The following is an 18,382-nucleotide window of genomic DNA, read 5'->3' as shown; positions in this document are numbered from 1 at the left end:
CCTTAAACATCCTTCATATCATGCACAAACATATCTTTACAGCAATGTAACCCTTAGTTGGAAAAACAGAACATGTATCGTGAAACAAAAAAAAACAGTATCACGGAGCTTCCTCAGCATGGTGAGGAAAATTTCAACATATACCTCCTACCTATAACCTGCATCAGTGGTACCTTTACACATATGCAAGTCAGAGGTGATCGAGTATCATTTGTTTATGGCTCTACAAAGAAAGTTTCAGGCGAGATAGTTACGCTGAAAGGATGTAGAAAAAAGCCCTTAAAGAAATATGGCCAAATGGCACCTTCAGCTCTCTAATTCATGCTGCTTTGGAACCTGAAAGCAGGTCCTGTCAATTGACTGTTGAAAATAACACGTGGAAAAATGTGTATGTAACATGTAATTACAGACAAAATCTGATCTTCTATAAAAAAGTATTCAGTTTATATGGGCATCTTTATGTTTTTTACATGTGCTCTTTCCAAACTCATTGTTTAAATAGAAGAAAGTAAAAGTTCTGCCCTTTGCCTGGGATATTTTTCTAGGACGTTGCCAAAGAATGAAAGGGTATCAGAGTAAGCTGACAGCGGAGGCAATAGAGAGTCGAGGCAAGTTGGCAAACGTTTCAAAAGGTCCTTTGCTCTCGTACAGGGAACAAAAGCCGAAGTCCTATTTACAAACTTTCTTGTACTTTAGTTAATAATTTCCAGGAATATCACATCTGAACTAATTCTGTACCATCTTTGAAATACTTTTTACTTTAATTTTTTTTTTTTATCTATTTGTGTGGATGATTGAGTAAGTTTTCCTGGTTTATCTTCAGTTGAAAAAAAGTGATGATGGCTTGCAAAACAGAAAAAAAATTCACCAGATCCTAGGGAAATTTCTAAAGCCACAGACACTTTGATTTTTGCTAAAAGTTTGCTGTTTTGATTGCACAATTAAACCGAGAACCGATCAAATGTCTTATGCATGTCAGTATCAGATTCCTTGTATTGGGTCAAAGTCTCATCGGTATACTCAGCTGGCCTTTATGTGATATGAAGGTGTGTCCATCTTTGAGTGACTTATGTGAAAATAGGAGCATGAGAGAGAGAAAATACCCAGTTATAAGTAAAAGTCCTAAGCACTAATTATGCCCATTTTACGGCCATATATAAGTGGATTAAAACTGGTAAATAGGTTACATTATCATTAAATCCTTTATTCTAAGCAATTTCATTTGAGAATAGAGAACTTCTTTGACTTCATCTATCGTTTCTGGGATTCGAATTCCAGATTACAGATTTACTCACACATCATGAATCTGTTCTGACAAAAAGCACAGAGACAGTTTATTCACAATTTATTCAGGAAGTCTTGAAAAAGTTTTTTTAAAGGAAAAAAAACCCTCCCCAGCCCTGTTTGAAGAACTTCACAGTATTTGACTGAAGTACCTGGTTTACTAAACTAAATTGCTGCTATAACAGCAGGTCTCATCTTCAGTCATTCCATTCTACAACGAAATTAAAGCAGGAACACTCTCAACGTCACAATTTCTTCAGCATATTTCTTTTTCATTCATAGCAAGACAAATGTAGTGATTCATTGCTCTCAGTTTAGGATGATTGATGGTTTATCTTTAACGTTGAACGGCACACATGCGGTAAGGTTTGGGGCTGCGACTTCCTCCCAACTTGTACTCCAGAGTGGGCTGCTCTCCTGTAGGTATCGTAAACGAAAACCTCTGAAGGAGGGAGGTGAAAAAGAGGAATAACTCCATCCTGGCCAGCTGTTCCCCGAGACATGCTCGCTTACCTGAGAATACACAATTCAACACGAGATTTTTCTTCATTAAATGTACAATACATTCAAACATCATCAATAATGTTATGTCGGTGGTGCCATTATGAGAAGGTAAAAGAGGGTTAAATAAGGGCAATTTGTGTATTCACGTATCACAGAAGATAAAATAATGAATAACCTACCCCTGCTGCTAATGTTAAAGTGGTAAAGTCTGAGGCCGTATTCACACCTACCTCGTTTGGTCCGGACCAAACGACCAAACGGACCAGATTTTCGTTGGTCTGGACCTTTTGGGATGGTCTGAATACAAACCACCGAACTCTGGTCCGGACCAAACAAGCGGACCGAGATCAAACGAACCCTGGTGCGGATCGTTTGGAGGTGTGAAAGCAGACCGGACCTAATCCCAGACTTTTTGCTTTTTTGTACCTCGGGAGCATCCGTCGTTTGTCTGCTGCTAGGTAACAGAACAGAGCGTCGTTCTTCTAATTACTAGACTAAAAAGCTAGACTAGAAAGCTAACGAAAGACCGAAAATAAGTAGGGGACAAACGTGGGCCGAAGAGGAGACCCGTGCTCTTGTGGACGTTTGGGCAACAAAACGTTGAAAAAACATATAGTTTTGATTATATTAAAAGCAATAACGGCACGGAAAGCGACCATGACTACATTCACTTTTGAACTTAGCACTTTGTGTTGCGCGTGTCGATTCTGACCAATAGCCGAACGACTTCAGGGCGCGTGGCTTTGTTGACATATTTTGGTCCTGTTTACTGAAATGTACAGTCTGAAAGCGAACCGCACCAAAATGAAAAAAAAAAGGTTCGGACCAAAGCAAGTGAACTATCGGACTTTCCTGGTGTGAATACGCCCTGAGAGTCAGATGAGCAAAACACACATGTGCCATGTAATAATGCCAGGAATATTATTCCATTGATGCCTTTCTGCACACACAAACTACTATAATTACAACCATTAAATAAAGATAAGGCAGCAGATGGTTACTTAATTATTGTGATACTTATCTAATCAATAACTGCAGATACTTTAGTTTGATCTATAATGAGACATCTGAGTCATTGTTATTTTACATTTTAGGACACAAGAGATTTATGCAATGTGTGTAAATAGTAAGTCTCCTTTAAATAATCCTAAATACTTCCATAAAAAAACGCCCAGAAATACACATGGAGCAGAACCAAGCACGAAATCTACTTCGTCCAAGCTGCACCACATCAGTCATTTCTGGGTGCCAAAACAGGGATTCTGACAGATGCTATCATTTAGCAAATCTTCTCCTTGGTTTTATAAGTTCCTGGGTTTCATTGCTTTCTCGTGAATAGATCTTTGAACAATAAACACACCAGGATGTTTCAAATCACACTTCATATTAAAAAAACAAAATGGAAATTACCGGAACGGCTTATAAATGTAGTTGCAACTCAATTGAACAGACACACAAAAAAAAAGCTAAATGTGTTCTATGACCACTTCCAATGTAGGTAATATCTGTTCAGGGTAAACAGAAACATACGACAAACAACCCAACTGATGGCAGAGACATGCCAGCTCTTTCTGTCTTTTTGTCACTTTTGAAGGATTGTAATGAGCGACTTACCAAGAGAAAAAGGAATGAAGGCTTCTCTCCTCCTAAATTTACCATCCTGGTCCAGAAAGTGATGAGGGTTGAAGGAGTGTGGAGTCTCCCACATCAACTCATCGTGTAGGACCGAGTGAAGTGAAGGTATTATCATGGTGCCCTGAGCAAAACCCATCATTAAAAGAGATACTTTCAATATATTATTTACAGTAAAAAAAAAAAAAAAATGTATCTACAAAATGAAAAAAAATATTTATAATCCATGTCAAAGTTTTAAATGCAGATTATTTAAGTTTATTTCATGTTTTTTGTTTCACAGTATAACCCAAATTCCAGAAAAGAATGTAAAATAACATTGTTACCATAAATATTGTTGGTAGCTGAATTCTATTGGGAAAAATATCAAAATACATGTGATCATATTATTCTAAAAACATTTATTTTAACAGATGTTTTATCTCTGTAAATGCTCAGAACCCTTTATACAATTAGTTTGTGGTGATTGCCTTTCCCAACAGATCAGAGATCCAAAAAAGTCACCTACTGTAATAATTTTGAACCACGTATCTTTTATCATGGCATGCATTCAACGTCGTCGCATAAATTTGATGCTAAACTAATGCAGTGTCATAAAATTCATCTCTGTCCTGAGTTCAATTAATTTTTCACATGATTTTATATTTATGAAGGGAGAGTCAGACCGCTGAGTAGATTCTTCTCCAACACATTCAACAGGTTCTATGGACTCTGGAGTAGCCGGTCCATGTGTGAAAATGTTGTCTCATGCTCCCTGAACTGAGTCGGAACTCATTTAAACCACATGATGCTTCTGCATTGCTCCAGAGCCTAATCTTTAGGCTGCCTAGGAAATTGAAGGCTTTCTTTCTTAATTTCTTATTAGCCTCATTGAAAGGTGGTTTTCTTAGGGCTACGGAATCGTTTAGTCCCAATACTTTTGAGTTCTCCACACATTGTGCATCTAGAAATCATGTTTAACCTTACCTTTAGTTGTGTTGATTATAATTACTGTTCATTATCTCTGATTTGATTTCACCAAACATTTTAAGATATCTCCAATCACAACCATTTAAAATTTTCTTCCAACCCTATTTCGTCCTAGAGGATGATGGTTCACCACCAGCCTTCCAGGTTTTAATTATATGTTGGACAGTTCTTAGCTTAATTCTAGTAGCTGTATCAATCTGCTTAGTGTCACACAGATTTGAACCTTTTTCCACAAACACAGAAAATGTCTTTTAACTTGTTTAAGGAAGACTCACAGCGTCAGTGAGGGTTGAATAACTTCTTGCCAGCTGAGATATATTAGTCACTACAGTGCTTTTCCAATGAGAAGCTCTTAGCTATAATCTCACTTAAATCCAAATGACCTTTTTCTTTTGGCCAGGCGGTATACTTAAGAACAGCATGATGTTATCACACAGAGCAGAAAACTGAGTACTGAATAACACTTGAATACTGCACTATGAAGGAATCAGTAACAATTTTTACCAGCAGAGGAATAAGTTAGGAATGACTGATGAAGAAAAGGAGTACAATCTATTCAAAGACTACTCTATAGTCCTGAATTGTAAAGGGTTACCTGTGGTTATCTACCTTTGGGATAGTGTACTTATCCAGGGTGGTGTCCTTGTTTGTCATGTGAACCACATTGAGAGGGATGATGTTGCCCATTCTCTGCATCTCGTGGATGACTGCATCAGTGTAGGGCATGTTTTCTCTGTCAGCCATACAGGGCTGTCTGGATGAGCCAATCACACCATCTATCTCGGCCTGGACTTTCTCTGCACACAGAGAAAACAGGACAAAGTGTGAATCTGTGCACTGCATTAATGAACAATGATGCTCTCTCCCAAAACAGGGAAGGACTGACATGTGAGAAACCAGACAGTTCAGGGTCTTGGCAGGATGCTTCAAAGAGACACACACCTTGTATATCGGGATAATAGATCATGTATAGCAGCCCCCAGCGTAAAGTAGTGGTGGTAGTTTCAGTTCCAGCACCAAACAGGTCAAGTGTGCAAAAGCACAAATTGCTGATATCAAAACCGGAATCTTTGTCCTTCATCTATCAGAGATACAAAAGAAAGATAAGATATGATAATCGGTTAACATATTTAATGTATGTACAAAATCCCCCCAAAAATATCTGACATTGCGTTCACCTCTCCCATCTCAATGAGAAACGAGTCGATGTAGTCTCTTGGAGAAGAGGGGTCAAGGTTCTGTCTGTGTTCCTTGATCTTGACTTCTACAAAGTCAGTTAACTTTTCTATCAAAGCAAATATTTTCTGGTGAGATCCAGGAAGCCTCTTCATCAGCCAGGGAATAGTGTTGTAAATCTATAGAACAGGGAGACATATACCAAATCATCTAATACTGCGGATAAGACATTTCTAACTGGTTCCTACCTCCACCTGGTGGGATTGACAATCATTTTTGAAAATGTTGAGTGGAATTTCCATACAAAAACCTTTAAGCATACACAACCTGCCTGTGAGCAAAACAAACCAGCAGTCTTGCAGGAAAAGTTTTTCATCTAGCATTGGAAAGACCTTCCTACTGTTAGGTCAAAACCCACTTCATTACATGAAAACACATTATTCAGTTTCTATACCCACTTTATCCTGTTCAGGGTTGTGGGGAGGCTGCAGCCTATCCAAGCAGGGTGGCAGAGTTCATGGAGAGAAGCCAATGCAGGCACAGGGAGTGTTTTCTTACAATCGATAAATCTTTTATTTTGAAACAGGAAATACATGTCACATTTCAGGTAACTCACGTCCTTGCTTATGACCAGGAAGTGAGGAGAACTATGCTTCAGAGGTGCTGTTTTTGCTATTTTTTTCTATCTTGTGTCCGCCTGCATCTTATGCCCTTTGATGGCATCGTTGGTATGTATCAAGTAGTTTTATTGTTATTAATGATCGCAGATTCACAGATTATTTTTGTGGCAATGTTTAGTTTTGAGAAGTTTATGCAGAAAGTCTATTGAATCATTATAGTTACTGTTACTGTTGTTAAAATTCATATAAGGGAAGAAATGTGAATAAATAGTTGATTATACATTAAAATATGTTAAAATACAATGTTTTTGCAGGTAAAAAAAAGTAATAAATACATGAAAGGTAGCAGTTGAAAACAAGCACTTTAGTTCATTTAAGAATCAGTATATTTACATGGTGTGTGTGTGTGTGTGTGTGTGTGTGTGTGTGTGTGTAAGCATGAAGAGGAAACAATTTTATTTGTATTCATTATGTATTTGTGTGTTTTAGTTTTACTCTTTCTTTGTCTAACTACCAAAGTGTATCACAGCACATATACTGAGGGCAGCATAGGGAGAAAATTAAGATTAAGAATACCTCACACAAAATGTATCTCCTTTGTCCCCCCATCTCTTTGACTTGAAATGACCTATTGAGTTTTGATAATAGAAGTCCTCAGGTTAAATTAGCCAACTCATACATCTAGTGATGTGTTGCAAGGTGTTGTTAGAACTGGGCAACTGGGGGTGCGACCTCCAATGTTTTCTGAATAACCCTGGATCTCACTACAGATGGAAAGTAAATGTATTAAACCCCAAAGAATAACATGATAACATGAAATGTCTGCTCAAACACACAAGAAGGCTATATTTTGATCTCTCTTTGCTATCTGAAAGCAGCATCTGCTTCACACTACTTTTGGCACTGCACATTTCGCAGATCTTGACAGAGAGAGAACATACTGGGCAGGTTATCCTGGGATCAAGTGGTCGCTTAGTTATGTTGCTGATATCAGAAGCGGCTCTCAAATTTGCATCACTAAGCTTTATGACTGTGATGTTAATCACAGGTGTAATTCACAACATTTTCTCGACTGGAAAAAGCAAACTTATGCAGATTTAACGTGGACTCATCCTGCTGGCGTTTGTTTGTCTGATGTAACTGTGAGAAGCACCGCTGCATTCCACAGTATCCGAAATGGATCAGCATCTGGCTACCCTTATCCTCGTAAGGCACCATGTAGGGAGAAATATACAGTGAGTGAATAATGCTGAACGAGCAGCAAATCAGAACACAGCCTTGTTGTGACCATGCAAATTTGTCGGTCGCGGGGGGCTGGAGCCTATCCCAGCGGTCATCGGGCGAGAGGCAGGGTACACCCTGGACAGGCTGCCAGTCCATCACAGGGCCACACAGAGACAAACGAGACAAACGAGACAAACAACCACACACACGCTCACACTCACTCCTCAGGACAATTTTTTAGTGTCCAGAGACTTGATTTGTGTAAACAGAGAAGTCTCACCTGAAATGAAAGATCTCCCTGTAAGCGCACGATGTCACTGAAGCACTGAAGAATATACCTGTACTGCTTGTCGTTGTACTCAAATCGATTCCCAAACACCAAACAGCAGATGATGTTGGACACGGCATTGCTTATCAGTGACTGGCCATCAAAAGGCTTGCCTGTAAAATAAAGAGACAAAGTCAAGTTCAATAAAAATGAGGAGCCACAAGAAAATAAATTTATGAAGAAAAAACATTTTAATGCCTTGCTGATCTGCAAACGCCTCGGTCAGATATTGGCACTCCTGCTGAATGAAATGCTCCAGGGTTTTCTTGCCCAGACCAAAGTTTCTCAGCGTATGAAGAGCAAATCTCCTCTGCTGTTTCCATGAGTAACCATTTGACATCACAATACCTATTTTTGGAAAACAAAACAGTATCAAACTCAAGGTAATTGGATCTGAGTTAAAACCACCCAGCAACTTTAGCAATGAAATTCAACAAAAAGCACCTTTATTCCCAAGAATTTCTTCAAACACTGGCACACTTGGACGATCAGAGAAGTCCTCTCCCCGTTGGACCAGGGCCTCTTTCACGTGCTTGTAACCATTAATGATGACAGCTCTTCCACCAAAGAGATAAATGCTGAAAACGTTTCCATATTTCTCTGCAAACTGAACACACAGACAGCAGGTTAGTGTTGTGGTTCAACACTTATGGTTGATTCATAGATGGATACAAAGACAGGTTTGTGTGCTGTGATCCAAAAAGCTCAAAGCACATAGCTCTTCGAAAGTAATGCCATGTTAATGCTGATTAGGTGAAAGTATTTGAAATGGAATGGGGACGACCACAAAAAAGTTCCCCACGAAGAGGAAGAACCCCAATAAACCTTTACCCTAATAAAACTGGGAAAATATAGTTTGATACATGTCTTTCTTAAAAATTACAATTAGTCTGAACTGAGAGACTGTTTCATATTTAACCTTTAGATTATTTTTTTTTTTCTTCCATCTTGAACTCAGGATAACTCAGGGTACTTGATTTATGTCAAATGCCATCTAAATGCTGATACCATCCATCAAAATGCAGCTCCTGTTAAAGTCATTTTGAAGTTGGTTCCATAAGACTGCTGCAACGCACAGCTTCTCTCCCACCGTGCATTTCTCAGTCAACTGGTGAACAGAATGATAAAATCTAAAATGAGAGTGAAAGCTTTTCATTTGTCTTGTTTCTCCCCCCTCTCGTTAGGTGACTCATCATAAATAGCTAATTTACTCTGTAGCATTCATAATGAGCAGTTGTTTCATAAATAGACAAACAGAGCAAACAAAAAAGAAAAACAGGGGTAAAGTTTAAATTCATTCAGGGAAGTGCAAACTATATTGCACGTTTAATCATGCTGGATAGCTTCAGCTTCATTGTAAGTGAATAAACTGTGATGTATGTTGCATATATGACTCCGACCAGTAGGGGGAGTCTGTTACCAGTGTTTGTGTATTGAACCTGCTGAGTGTGTTCGTAGAAGAAGAACAGGAAGTAAAGAAAACAAGTTTGGTCAAAGCCTTGTTTCTGTTCAAATAGAAATTGAAACCAGAACATTTGTGTATTTTTTCCGTCCATTATGTCAGGACTCTGGTCCCTACGGAAGAGTATTAGGGCCAGGCATAAGAAAAAATATTTATATTTTGCCTGTCGAGAATAAAGTCGACATGTTGAGAATAAAGTCGACATGTCGAGAACAAGGTCGACATGTCGAGAACAAGGTCGACATGTCGAGAACAAGGTCGACATGTCGAGAATAAGGTCGACATGTCGAGAATAAAGTCGACATGTCGAGAATAAAGTCGAAATGTCAAAAATAAAGTAATTAGATGATGGACCAGAGAAGTTGACTTTTTTCTCGAAAATTCGACTTTATTCTCGACATTCCGATGTTATTCTCGACATGTCGACGTTATTCTCGACATGTCGACTTTAAAGCTGCAGTCTGCAACTCTTTTTCAAGCATAATGCCTGGAACTGTCCGGGGATTCTGAAAGTAGTACATTAAATACCCCAATACAAAAAAAAAAAGAGTTCTCTAGGTCCCCTATATGTCCCGCTAGGTCTCTCCAAAGCCAGCAGGTTTGTTTACAAAATTGCAGACCGGACCGGTAAAAGGTAACCAATCAGGTTTACGACCTGGGCTCTGTTGCCTGTCAATCACCGATTGTGCACGCGCGATACAAGGTAGGCTCGTCCCCACGCTTATTTATCTAGACTATTGAACTTCATTACGGGCTAGTCTACTTACTGTGTCTTCCATGATCGCAAATGACAGGTGAGTTGATGAATGAGGAGTCGTGTAGGCGCATCTGGCGTGCACGTCTACGTGCACGAGTTCTCATGTGTTTTGAAGGGGCGGGACAGGAAGTTGAATAACTTTTTATTTTTCGGTTAAAAAAATAAGCATTTCTTGCATTTTGCGACTACGGAGGTCACCGTTTTCAACTTCAAGCGTTCTGATAGATCATGTAAACTCTTAAAATGCCAAAAAGTAGGACTTTACGTATGACAACAACAAATCTTGCAGACTGCAGCTTTAATCTCGACAGGCAAAATATTATTTTTTCTAATGCCTGGCCCTAATACTCTTCCACAGGTCCCGACTTACAACCACGGAGAAACTATGGAAAGTGTGACGGCCTCAGATGGTTTTCAATAGTGATTTTTTTAGAAGGTGTAAACAGTTTGAAAACATTGTTAACAAGCGATGCTTCTTCATTCTTCATTAATTGCTTTCATCTTCAAACATGCCGTAGCCTTATTAATAATCATGTCACTTTTTCTCCCTAAACAAATACGTTGTAAGAGTTGGGACTTTAGGATAAAATATTAAATTGTGGAAAAACTGAATCTTTACACAAATCATGGGGTATTTATTTTTGTCTGAAAACATTACTTCCTCCCCTACAATAATTAAGTGGAGAGACCCGACACGACCACCGTCCCCCTTCTTAGAGATGAGGCTAAGTACGGAATCATACCTCTGAAAACTGCAGGTGAAGTCTGGCAGGTTGAATGCGGTGAAGATCTCCGATAAAAGGAAGAGCAAGCGGGCCTGGTGGGAAGTTTTTCGGTCTTCTGTTCTTCAAAACATCGCTCAGCAGAAGAAAGACACAGAAAAATAGTAAAATACTCCTGCTGTCTATCCACTCCAAGCCTAGTACATAGTATATAGCCTCCATTTCTTCTCCACAATACAACAGTTCAGTCGGGTGGACCTTCAAATAAACCACTGCGCGTGCACGACTTCCATAATAAAAGCCATTAGTGTCCTTTTACGTGATGTTCTTGCATGCTTACTGACTCAGAAGTTTAGTGCATGTTAAACTTTGGTGACTCTTCCTTATTTGTGCGAGATGTCCGATCCTGAACCATAATCAATCAATAATAAATATGAACTATTATGACTATGACAAGAAGACGTGATAGTGTTTTCTGATCTGGGTCAAAGAGCACACCTTGTATGTATCACTTGAACAAATAATCAGGCTCCTGGTTATATTATATGGTCTGTGTTGGAGAAACAAGAAACAGCCTGCTCCTGATTATCAACAGATGTGCTAAAGTGCAACTGCACCTAATTTTCTCTGCTCCTGGCAGACTGTTTTGACCTTTATTTACACTAACTAGTTGCTACTTTTGTTTGCCAACCAGTACAGTTTTAGCACTTCACCAACCAGTGACGGAGCCAGAAGATTTCTGTAGAGGGGGCCAGGCTGAGACCACAAGACTGACATATAGAAGTAAACCATGTTTAGTAGCACATGAATGATCAAATGAGATCCCGAGAGGTTTAAAGTCTGAACTGCTGATTAAAGTTGTGAGAAATTTACATTTAAAGTAAATGAAATAAGTACAGATATGGATTGCTCCGCTCAGTTTGACTTATTTGTCTATTTATCTATGGTTTGTAGCTGGTTTTACTTATTCCTATTTTAGCCTACTTTTTGTCTGTTTGTTTTTAATTGAATTCTTTTTATACATAAATTTATATTCATGTCCTTCTTTTTCTATGTTATTTGAATTAAATGTATTTTTCATTTAATTTTATTTCATTTCACTTATATCTATAGTCTAATTGTGCCCTTGAAAGATGAAAGAACTGAATGCTTTTGCAGTTCTGTTATCTTCCTCTTGTGTTTCTTCATTGGAAATTCTACAATATTTAGGAAATCTAAATAAGTCTTTCATTTGTACCTTCGTTCTTTAGTCTCTTGTATTGGGGTTTATTTATTCATTCATTTATTCAAAATCAGAACAAGGTTTATTCGTTCTTTGGGCTTCGAGGGGGATTGAAGCTGGGGTAGGGTAGGCAGGGCAGTTGGAATATCCTGTTTTTATTGCTTCTCTTAGGTTTCTATTATCATTTGCTTTTACAGTCTGTCAAGACATTTTGCTTCATTCAGCTTGTATAAGAAGTGTGATATGAATAAAGTCTGATTGACTAAATTATAAAACAAACTGCAACAAAGCTGCTAAGTTGCAATTTGTCATTGTTCTTAAAGTACCTGTGTAATGGATGCTATATTCTGTTCTCACACAAATAGATGATTGCAATTCTGCTACAAAGACACAACAAGTGGACATGCCATGAACTTTGAAAACTTCCCACAAACAGAGTTTGCACAGTATTGATTGATCTGTATTATGTTGAGTGTTTCTTATTGTTTGACAGTCTTTGACAAATACAAATACTTCCAGTGGAATGACATTTGGCTTGAACAGGCAGCTTTTTCTGCTTATTAAGCATGAACTGGTATTTATTGGCCTCAGTTACATTTCTCACATTTGTCCATGTTTTTGTCTGCAATCAGTTACCAAACCTGTTCGGCTTACATGCACCTGCGTAGTAAATCTATTTGATGCCTTTTGCCACTACTGCACTTTGTAATGTTGGCTTGGCTCTGTTTACCTCTCAGCATCTAATCTCTGATTAAAGTAACTGAAACAGCAGTAGAGATCTTTCACTTAATGTGCTATATGATACTGTAGAGCTGAAAATCTCATGAGTGCGAGGTTACGATCGGTTTCATCATACGTGGGCCACAGAGGGTTTGCTTGTCAAGGGGCAAGTAGGTGTGGTTTGCAGCTTGTTATGTAAGCACTTTCCCCTTTGTTCAGACTATGATCTGCTGTATTTTTCAGTTGCCTGTCCTGGGTGTGCTGACAAAAGGAATATATCAAGCGTCAACAGACTTAATAAAAACACTGCTGGTTTAAAGAGAAGATCAGCTCAGACATCGTGACTGCTGCTGCCTGATTTGCTCCTTTAACCATGTGGCTTTACAATATTTTACTGAGCTTTGATCTAAAGGGGCTTTTCTTGTTTATTTTTCTATTCCTCCTGATAGCGGACTTCCTCAGAAACAAGAAACCATCAAATTTTCCTCCAGGACCTCAGGCTCTCCCCTTCTTTGGGAATATCTTAAGTGTGGACAGCAAACACCCACAAACTTATTTTTGCAAGGTACTGATTTATATAAAGGTCTAAGCTAAAGGGGCTTCTGAGTCATTAAATATTGATTAAAAGCTTTTTTCAAATCTATTTTTAATTACTTGTTCAGCGCAACTTGTGTTTTTTGTGTTTTCTTACATATTTTCATAAAAACTGTTCACTTTAAGTTGTTTGCATTTAGGTTTCCAATGATAATGTATATGCAGACATATAAAGCAGTTGCTAGCATCTTGTGGTTAAATTGTAGATGTGATTGGAAAATCTGACCTTAAAACAACAATTTTATTCGCTCAGTTTCTAATTTATGACCTTGATATAGTGCACTGGCATGTTTTTTTTTTATCAGTGTCTGTTCATTGTTTTATTGTTCACAGTTAGCTGACATCTATGGAAATGTCTTCAGCGTCCGCTTCGGCAGTGATACACAGGTGATTGTGTCAGGGTACAAGATGGTGAAGGAAGCCTTAGTGACACAAGCTGAGAACTTTGTGGATCGACCACACAGCGCGATAGCTGACAGGTTTTACTCTGGACACTCAAGTATAAAATCGTTCCTATTTTAGTCACTTTGTGTAGAGACATTGGTTTCCATAATCCTTTAACTTCCTCACCTGTGCATGTCCATTCTAGACGGTCTATTCATGGCCAATGGTGAAACATGGAAGAAACAGCGGCGCTTTGCTTTGTCTACCTTACGCACCTTCGGCCTGGGCAAAAGCACCATGGAACAATGTATCTGTGAGGAAACCCGATACCTGCAGGAGGAAATACAGAAGGAGAAAGGTGGTTTACATTGAGTATGACGTACACTCGGATCATATGCCTGCACTACCGACAGCTAACGATCCAAGCAACCGGTTTTTTTAACCATTGACCTCCTCTTCCTCAGGTGAACCTTTCAGCCCTGCAGGCCTCTTCAACAATGCCGTGTCTAATATTATTTGCCAGCTGGTGATGGGCAAAAGATTTGACTACAGTGACCACAAATTTCAGGTCATGCTGAAGTATTTATCTGAGGCACTTCAGCTGGAGGGATCCATATGGGGTCTCGTAAGTCAATGAAATTCTCTTCGACACCGACAGAGAAAGACACTGTCACAGACTGTGAGATGTCAGAGGTTTACCACAGAAGGAGAAAAATGACGTTTTGAATAAAGATTTTTCTTATCTCGTTTTGTTTCGAGTAGCTCTATGAGACATTCCCTGGTGTGATGAAACACATGCCAGGTCCTCACAACAAAATGTTCAACAATTACAACATCATACAAGACTTCATCAGTCAGGAATCAAACAGACACAAGAAGGACCTGGACCGCAACAACCCCCGGGACTACATTGATGCTTTCCTTATTGAAATGGAGAAGGTATGGAGGCAGCTGCATTCCAACAATTTCACTCTACAAAAGTACCAAACAGACATTTCTGTCAACCTCCCTGCCATTAACTGATGTTGCTTCTTTGTATTTCGGAGTAGCACAAAGAGTCTGAACTGGGCTTCACTGAGACCAATCTGGCACTCACCTCTCTGGATCTCTTCCTGGCTGGAACAGAAACAACGTCCACCACTCTGCTGTGGGCTTTGGTTTTCCTCATCAAAAACCCTGAAGTCCAAGGTGGGTGACGTGCTACATCCTACAAGGTGCAAAAAAGATTGAAAATAGTTATGCTTGTTAGTACAATAGTTGCTAATAACCATCAAATGCATATACTTCTGAGGCCGCTGAGACAAACATTAGTTTCATGTGTTTAATCATAAAGCAAACTGTTAGGAGCTGATATTAGAAACAGAAAAGTTAATGGATGGCTGCTGATTGTTAATACTATGGAAACAGCAGCTGCGTTCAAAGTAGCTGCAGACATACCTGCTTCATCATATTCAGGGACAGAGGTTGGAGTACGGCTTATTCAGCAGTGACCAATGGCATAGTACAACCTGTAAAGGTCACCAGTCCATCTTGCATATATCTCTTCATGTTTTCTTTTCATGGATATTCAGCAAAGAAAGGAAAAGGATTTTTTTTCCTTCTTTTTTTTTTAAATGGAACATCAAGGACAGAGAATTTGGCAGGCAAAAAATATAAAATCTTAGGAGCTTTAATGACTATTTCTCCCTCAGCCGAAGCTAAAGTTCTTTCAATTTCTCATGTAGAGAAAGTCCAAGCAGAGATTGACAGAGTGATTGGACAGACCCGCCAACCCTCCATGGCCGACAGACCAAACCTGCCTTACACTGATGCTGTCATCCACGAGGTCCAGAGGATAGGAAATATCGTTCCTCTCAACGGAATGAGAACAGCTGCCAAGGATACAACCCTGGGAGGTTATTTAATACCCAAGGTGCATTTACAATACAGTAATTTTAAGAGTTAGTAACAAGCGTTTCTAGTCATGTTCTTGCAGAGTATCGGTGTGTAATCCTTGGGGGTTTTGCTGTTTTCAGGGCACATCGCTGATGGCTATGTTGACCTCTGTGCTGTTTGACAAGACTGAATGGGAGACTCCGGACACCTTCAACCCAGGACACTTCCTCGACGCTGAGGGAAAGTTTGTGAAGAGAGGAGCATTCCTTCCTTTCTCTGCAGGTAAATCACTCATTTTATATCTTAAATATCCCACGAAATGGCTGGCAGAATGCCATTTTCCTGTAAAAATATTCACGTTGCTTCCGAAAACTGAACATGTGGAGTAAACCGCCAACCCAGTCTGCCGTGACAGTGCGTCATCTACTGTTCCTCATCAGTTCTGCTACAATTCAAAGTTTGAGTGTTTATTGTGCACAAAAAAACAACATTTAAAGCCCACGACTGCAGGATGAGTCCACAACATTTTAAAAGTAGTTTTCCTAAATAAATTTTCCAGTGAAAGATTAAATCACATACAATTAAGAAAAGCTACTAAACAACTCTTTAGTAATTTTTGGGACAGATACTGGTATATAGGTATGTTAAGCTCAAGACATATACATTACAAACAGTTTAATTTGGGACTTTTTAAGTAGATGTTGTCACGCTTAGCTTTTAAGCATGTATGTGTTTGTTCCTCAGGGAAGCGCGTGTGTCTGGGAGAAGGCCTCGCCAAGATGGAGTTGTTCCTGTTTTTGGTCAGCTTACTCCAGAAGTTCTCCTTCTCTGTTCCTGAGGGAGTAGAGCTGAGTACAGAAGGAATTACTGGAACTACACGCGTACCTCATCCCTACAAGGTTTATGCCAAAGCTCGCTGAGTTACGCAACATTTTGCCAAACCAGGTCCCTCAAAAACAAGTGTGAAACAGGGAAAACTGGGGAAATGTTTTTGGAAGCAAAGCTGTATTCACTGCTGAATGATTACTGATGGTGAGGAAAGTTAGATGGTAGGGATCAGGTATTATTACAATGTCACTGTGTGAATACCATTATTAATGACAAAATGTATGAAAATGATATGTGAAGCTGTTCAGCTGTGTCATTTATATAAAGTGTAAAGAAATTGTGGCTCACAAACTGGAATCTTTAAGACATTTGAATAAATGTATATGTGATTAATTCTGCATCACAAACCATAAACTAAATGCTGATCTTTAATCTTCTTTTGCTCATCTTGAATTTGATGCCCACATGAGATTTCAGTTTCATGCTGAAACTCCACGACAGCAGCACTGCATCAGGGACTTGGGAGAATGAAAAGGAAGAGGCCCTGGTTCATACTTTCCAGGCAAAGTGTCTTCGTTCATCTATATCATACTAACATAGAGTGACTGGCTCTTAGTTTGGTCCTTCACCCATGAGTCAGTTGTCATGAGAGACCCTATTAGAAGCATATGTTCGTGACAAAGTTCCCAGGGAAACTGAGACACAAATGCATCCACTGGGAAAATTCAATGAAGAGATTCTTTTACCGTAATGTTGTGCTCACCTCTGCCCACGTACGTTCCTCCAGGAATTCTGAATACTGTAGTACTGCTTGTTTGTGTACTCAAATTTTTGTCAATTGTACCAGCAGTTTGTTAGTTTTTGAACATTAAACGGCTGGCCTGTGAAATAAAGAGAAAATGCAGGTAAAACAAAGAAACTGCTTAAACACCAAACCGAATGCTTTGACCTTTATTTACACTAACTAGTTGCTACTTTTGTTTGCCAACCAGTACAGTTTTAGCACTTCACCCACCAGTGACGGAGCCAGAAGATTTCTGTAGAGGGGGCCAGGCTGAGACAACAAGACTGACATATCGAAGTAAACCATGTTTAGCAGCACATGAATGATCAAATGAGATCCGGAGAGGTTTATAGTCTGAACTGCTGATTAAAGTTGTGAGAAATTTACATTTAAAGTAAATTAGATAAGTACAGATATGGATTGCTCCGCTCAGTTTGACTTATTTGTCTATTTATCTATGGTTTGTAGCTGGTTTTACTTATTCCTATTGTAGCCTACTTTTTGTCTAGTTTTTAATTGACTTATTTTTATGCATCAATTTATTTTCATGTCATTCTTTTTCTATGTTGTTTGAATTAAATGTGTTTTTCATTTAATTTTATTTCATTTCACTTATATCTATAGTCTAATTGTGCCCTTGAAAGATGAAAGAACTGAATGCTTTTGCAGTTCTGTTATCTTCCTCTTGTGTTTCTTCATTGGAAATTCTACAATATTTAGGAAATCTAAATAAGTCTTTCATTAGTACCTCCGTTCATAAGTCTCTTGTATTGGGGTTTATTTATTCATTCATTTATTCAAAATCAGAACAAGGTTTATTCGTTCTTTGGGCTTCGAGGGGGATTGAAGCTGGGGTAGGGTAGGCAGGGCAGTTGGAATATCCTGTTTTTATTGCTTCTCTTAGGTTTCTATTATCATTTGCTTTTACAGTCTGTCAAGACATTTTGCTTCATTCAGCTTGTATAAGAAGTGTGATATGAATAAAGTCTGATTGACTAAATGATAAAACAAACTGCAACAAAGCTGATAAGTTGCAATTTGTCATTGTTCTTAAAGTACCTGTGTAATGGATGCTATATTTTGTTCTCACACAAATAGATGATTGCAATTCTGCTACAAAGACACAACAAGTGGACATGCCATGAACTTTGAAAACTGCCCACAAACAGAGTTTGCACAGTATTGATTGATCTGTATTATGTTGAGTGTTTCTTATTGTTTGACAGTCTTTGACAAATACAAATACTTCCAGTGGAATGACATTTGGCTTGAACAGGCAGCTTTTTCTGCTTATTAA

The 18,382-nt window shown here is 38.8% G+C and overlaps 2 protein-coding genes across 2 annotated transcripts; one reads left to right on the top strand and one right to left on the bottom strand.

Annotated features, from left to right (window-relative positions):
• Nucleotides 1-1,397: 1,397 nt before the first annotated feature.
• Nucleotides 1,398-10,900, bottom strand: LOC142400270 (cytochrome P450 2J4-like). The gene is made up of 9 exons (XM_075485040.1): nucleotides 10,700-10,900; nucleotides 8,182-8,344; nucleotides 7,936-8,085; nucleotides 7,690-7,850; nucleotides 5,568-5,744; nucleotides 5,332-5,470; nucleotides 4,999-5,186; nucleotides 3,403-3,544; nucleotides 1,398-1,797 (listed from the first exon to the last, which is right to left on the bottom strand). Exons 1-9 carry the CDS (start codon nucleotides 10,898-10,900, stop codon nucleotides 1,622-1,624), a joined length of 1,497 nt encoding a protein of 498 aa, XP_075341155.1. The 3' UTR covers nucleotides 1,398-1,621.
• Nucleotides 10,901-12,853: 1,953 nt separating this feature from the next.
• On the top strand, nucleotides 12,854-17,236 carry LOC142400266 (cytochrome P450 2J6-like). Its single transcript, XM_075485038.1, has 9 exons — nucleotides 12,854-13,185; nucleotides 13,548-13,713; nucleotides 13,804-13,956; nucleotides 14,063-14,223; nucleotides 14,361-14,537; nucleotides 14,648-14,786; nucleotides 15,323-15,510; nucleotides 15,614-15,755; nucleotides 16,218-17,236. Exons 1-9 carry the CDS (start codon nucleotides 12,994-12,996, stop codon nucleotides 16,391-16,393), a joined length of 1,494 nt encoding a protein of 497 aa, XP_075341153.1. The 5' UTR covers nucleotides 12,854-12,993; the 3' UTR covers nucleotides 16,394-17,236.
• Nucleotides 17,237-18,382: the final 1,146 nt, after the last annotated feature.

Source organism: Odontesthes bonariensis, chromosome 15, assembly GCF_027942865.1.
Source record: "Odontesthes bonariensis isolate fOdoBon6 chromosome 15, fOdoBon6.hap1, whole genome shotgun sequence".
Taxonomy (NCBI): domain Eukaryota; kingdom Metazoa; phylum Chordata; class Actinopteri; order Atheriniformes; family Atherinopsidae; genus Odontesthes; species Odontesthes bonariensis.
Note: the sequence above shows the minus strand (reverse complement) of the source record. Positions and strands in the feature narration are given on the sequence as shown.

Excerpts from the sequence above, each read along its gene's own strand:
- LOC142400266 (XM_075485038.1), top strand. The coding sequence starts at position 12,994 with ATGTGGCTTTACAATATTTTACTGAGCTTTGATCTAAAGGGGCTTTTC. Across the intron at positions 14,787-15,322 it reads CAAAAACCCTGAAGTCCAAG|AGAAAGTCCAAGCAGAGATT; the intron begins GTGGGTGACGTG and ends TTTCTCATGTAG. Across the intron at positions 15,756-16,217 it reads ATTCCTTCCTTTCTCTGCAG|GGAAGCGCGTGTGTCTGGGA; the intron begins GTAAATCACTCA and ends TTTGTTCCTCAG.
- LOC142400270 (XM_075485040.1), bottom strand. The coding sequence starts at position 10,900 with ATGGAGGCTATATACTATGTACTAGGCTTGGAGTGGATAGACAGCAGG. Across the intron at positions 8,086-8,181 it reads AGAAATTCTTGGGAATAAAG|GTATTGTGATGTCAAATGGT; the intron begins GTGCTTTTTGTT and ends TTCCAAAAATAG. Across the intron at positions 5,471-5,567 it reads TTCTCATTGAGATGGGAGAG|ATGAAGGACAAAGATTCCGG; the intron begins GTGAACGCAATG and ends TATCTCTGATAG.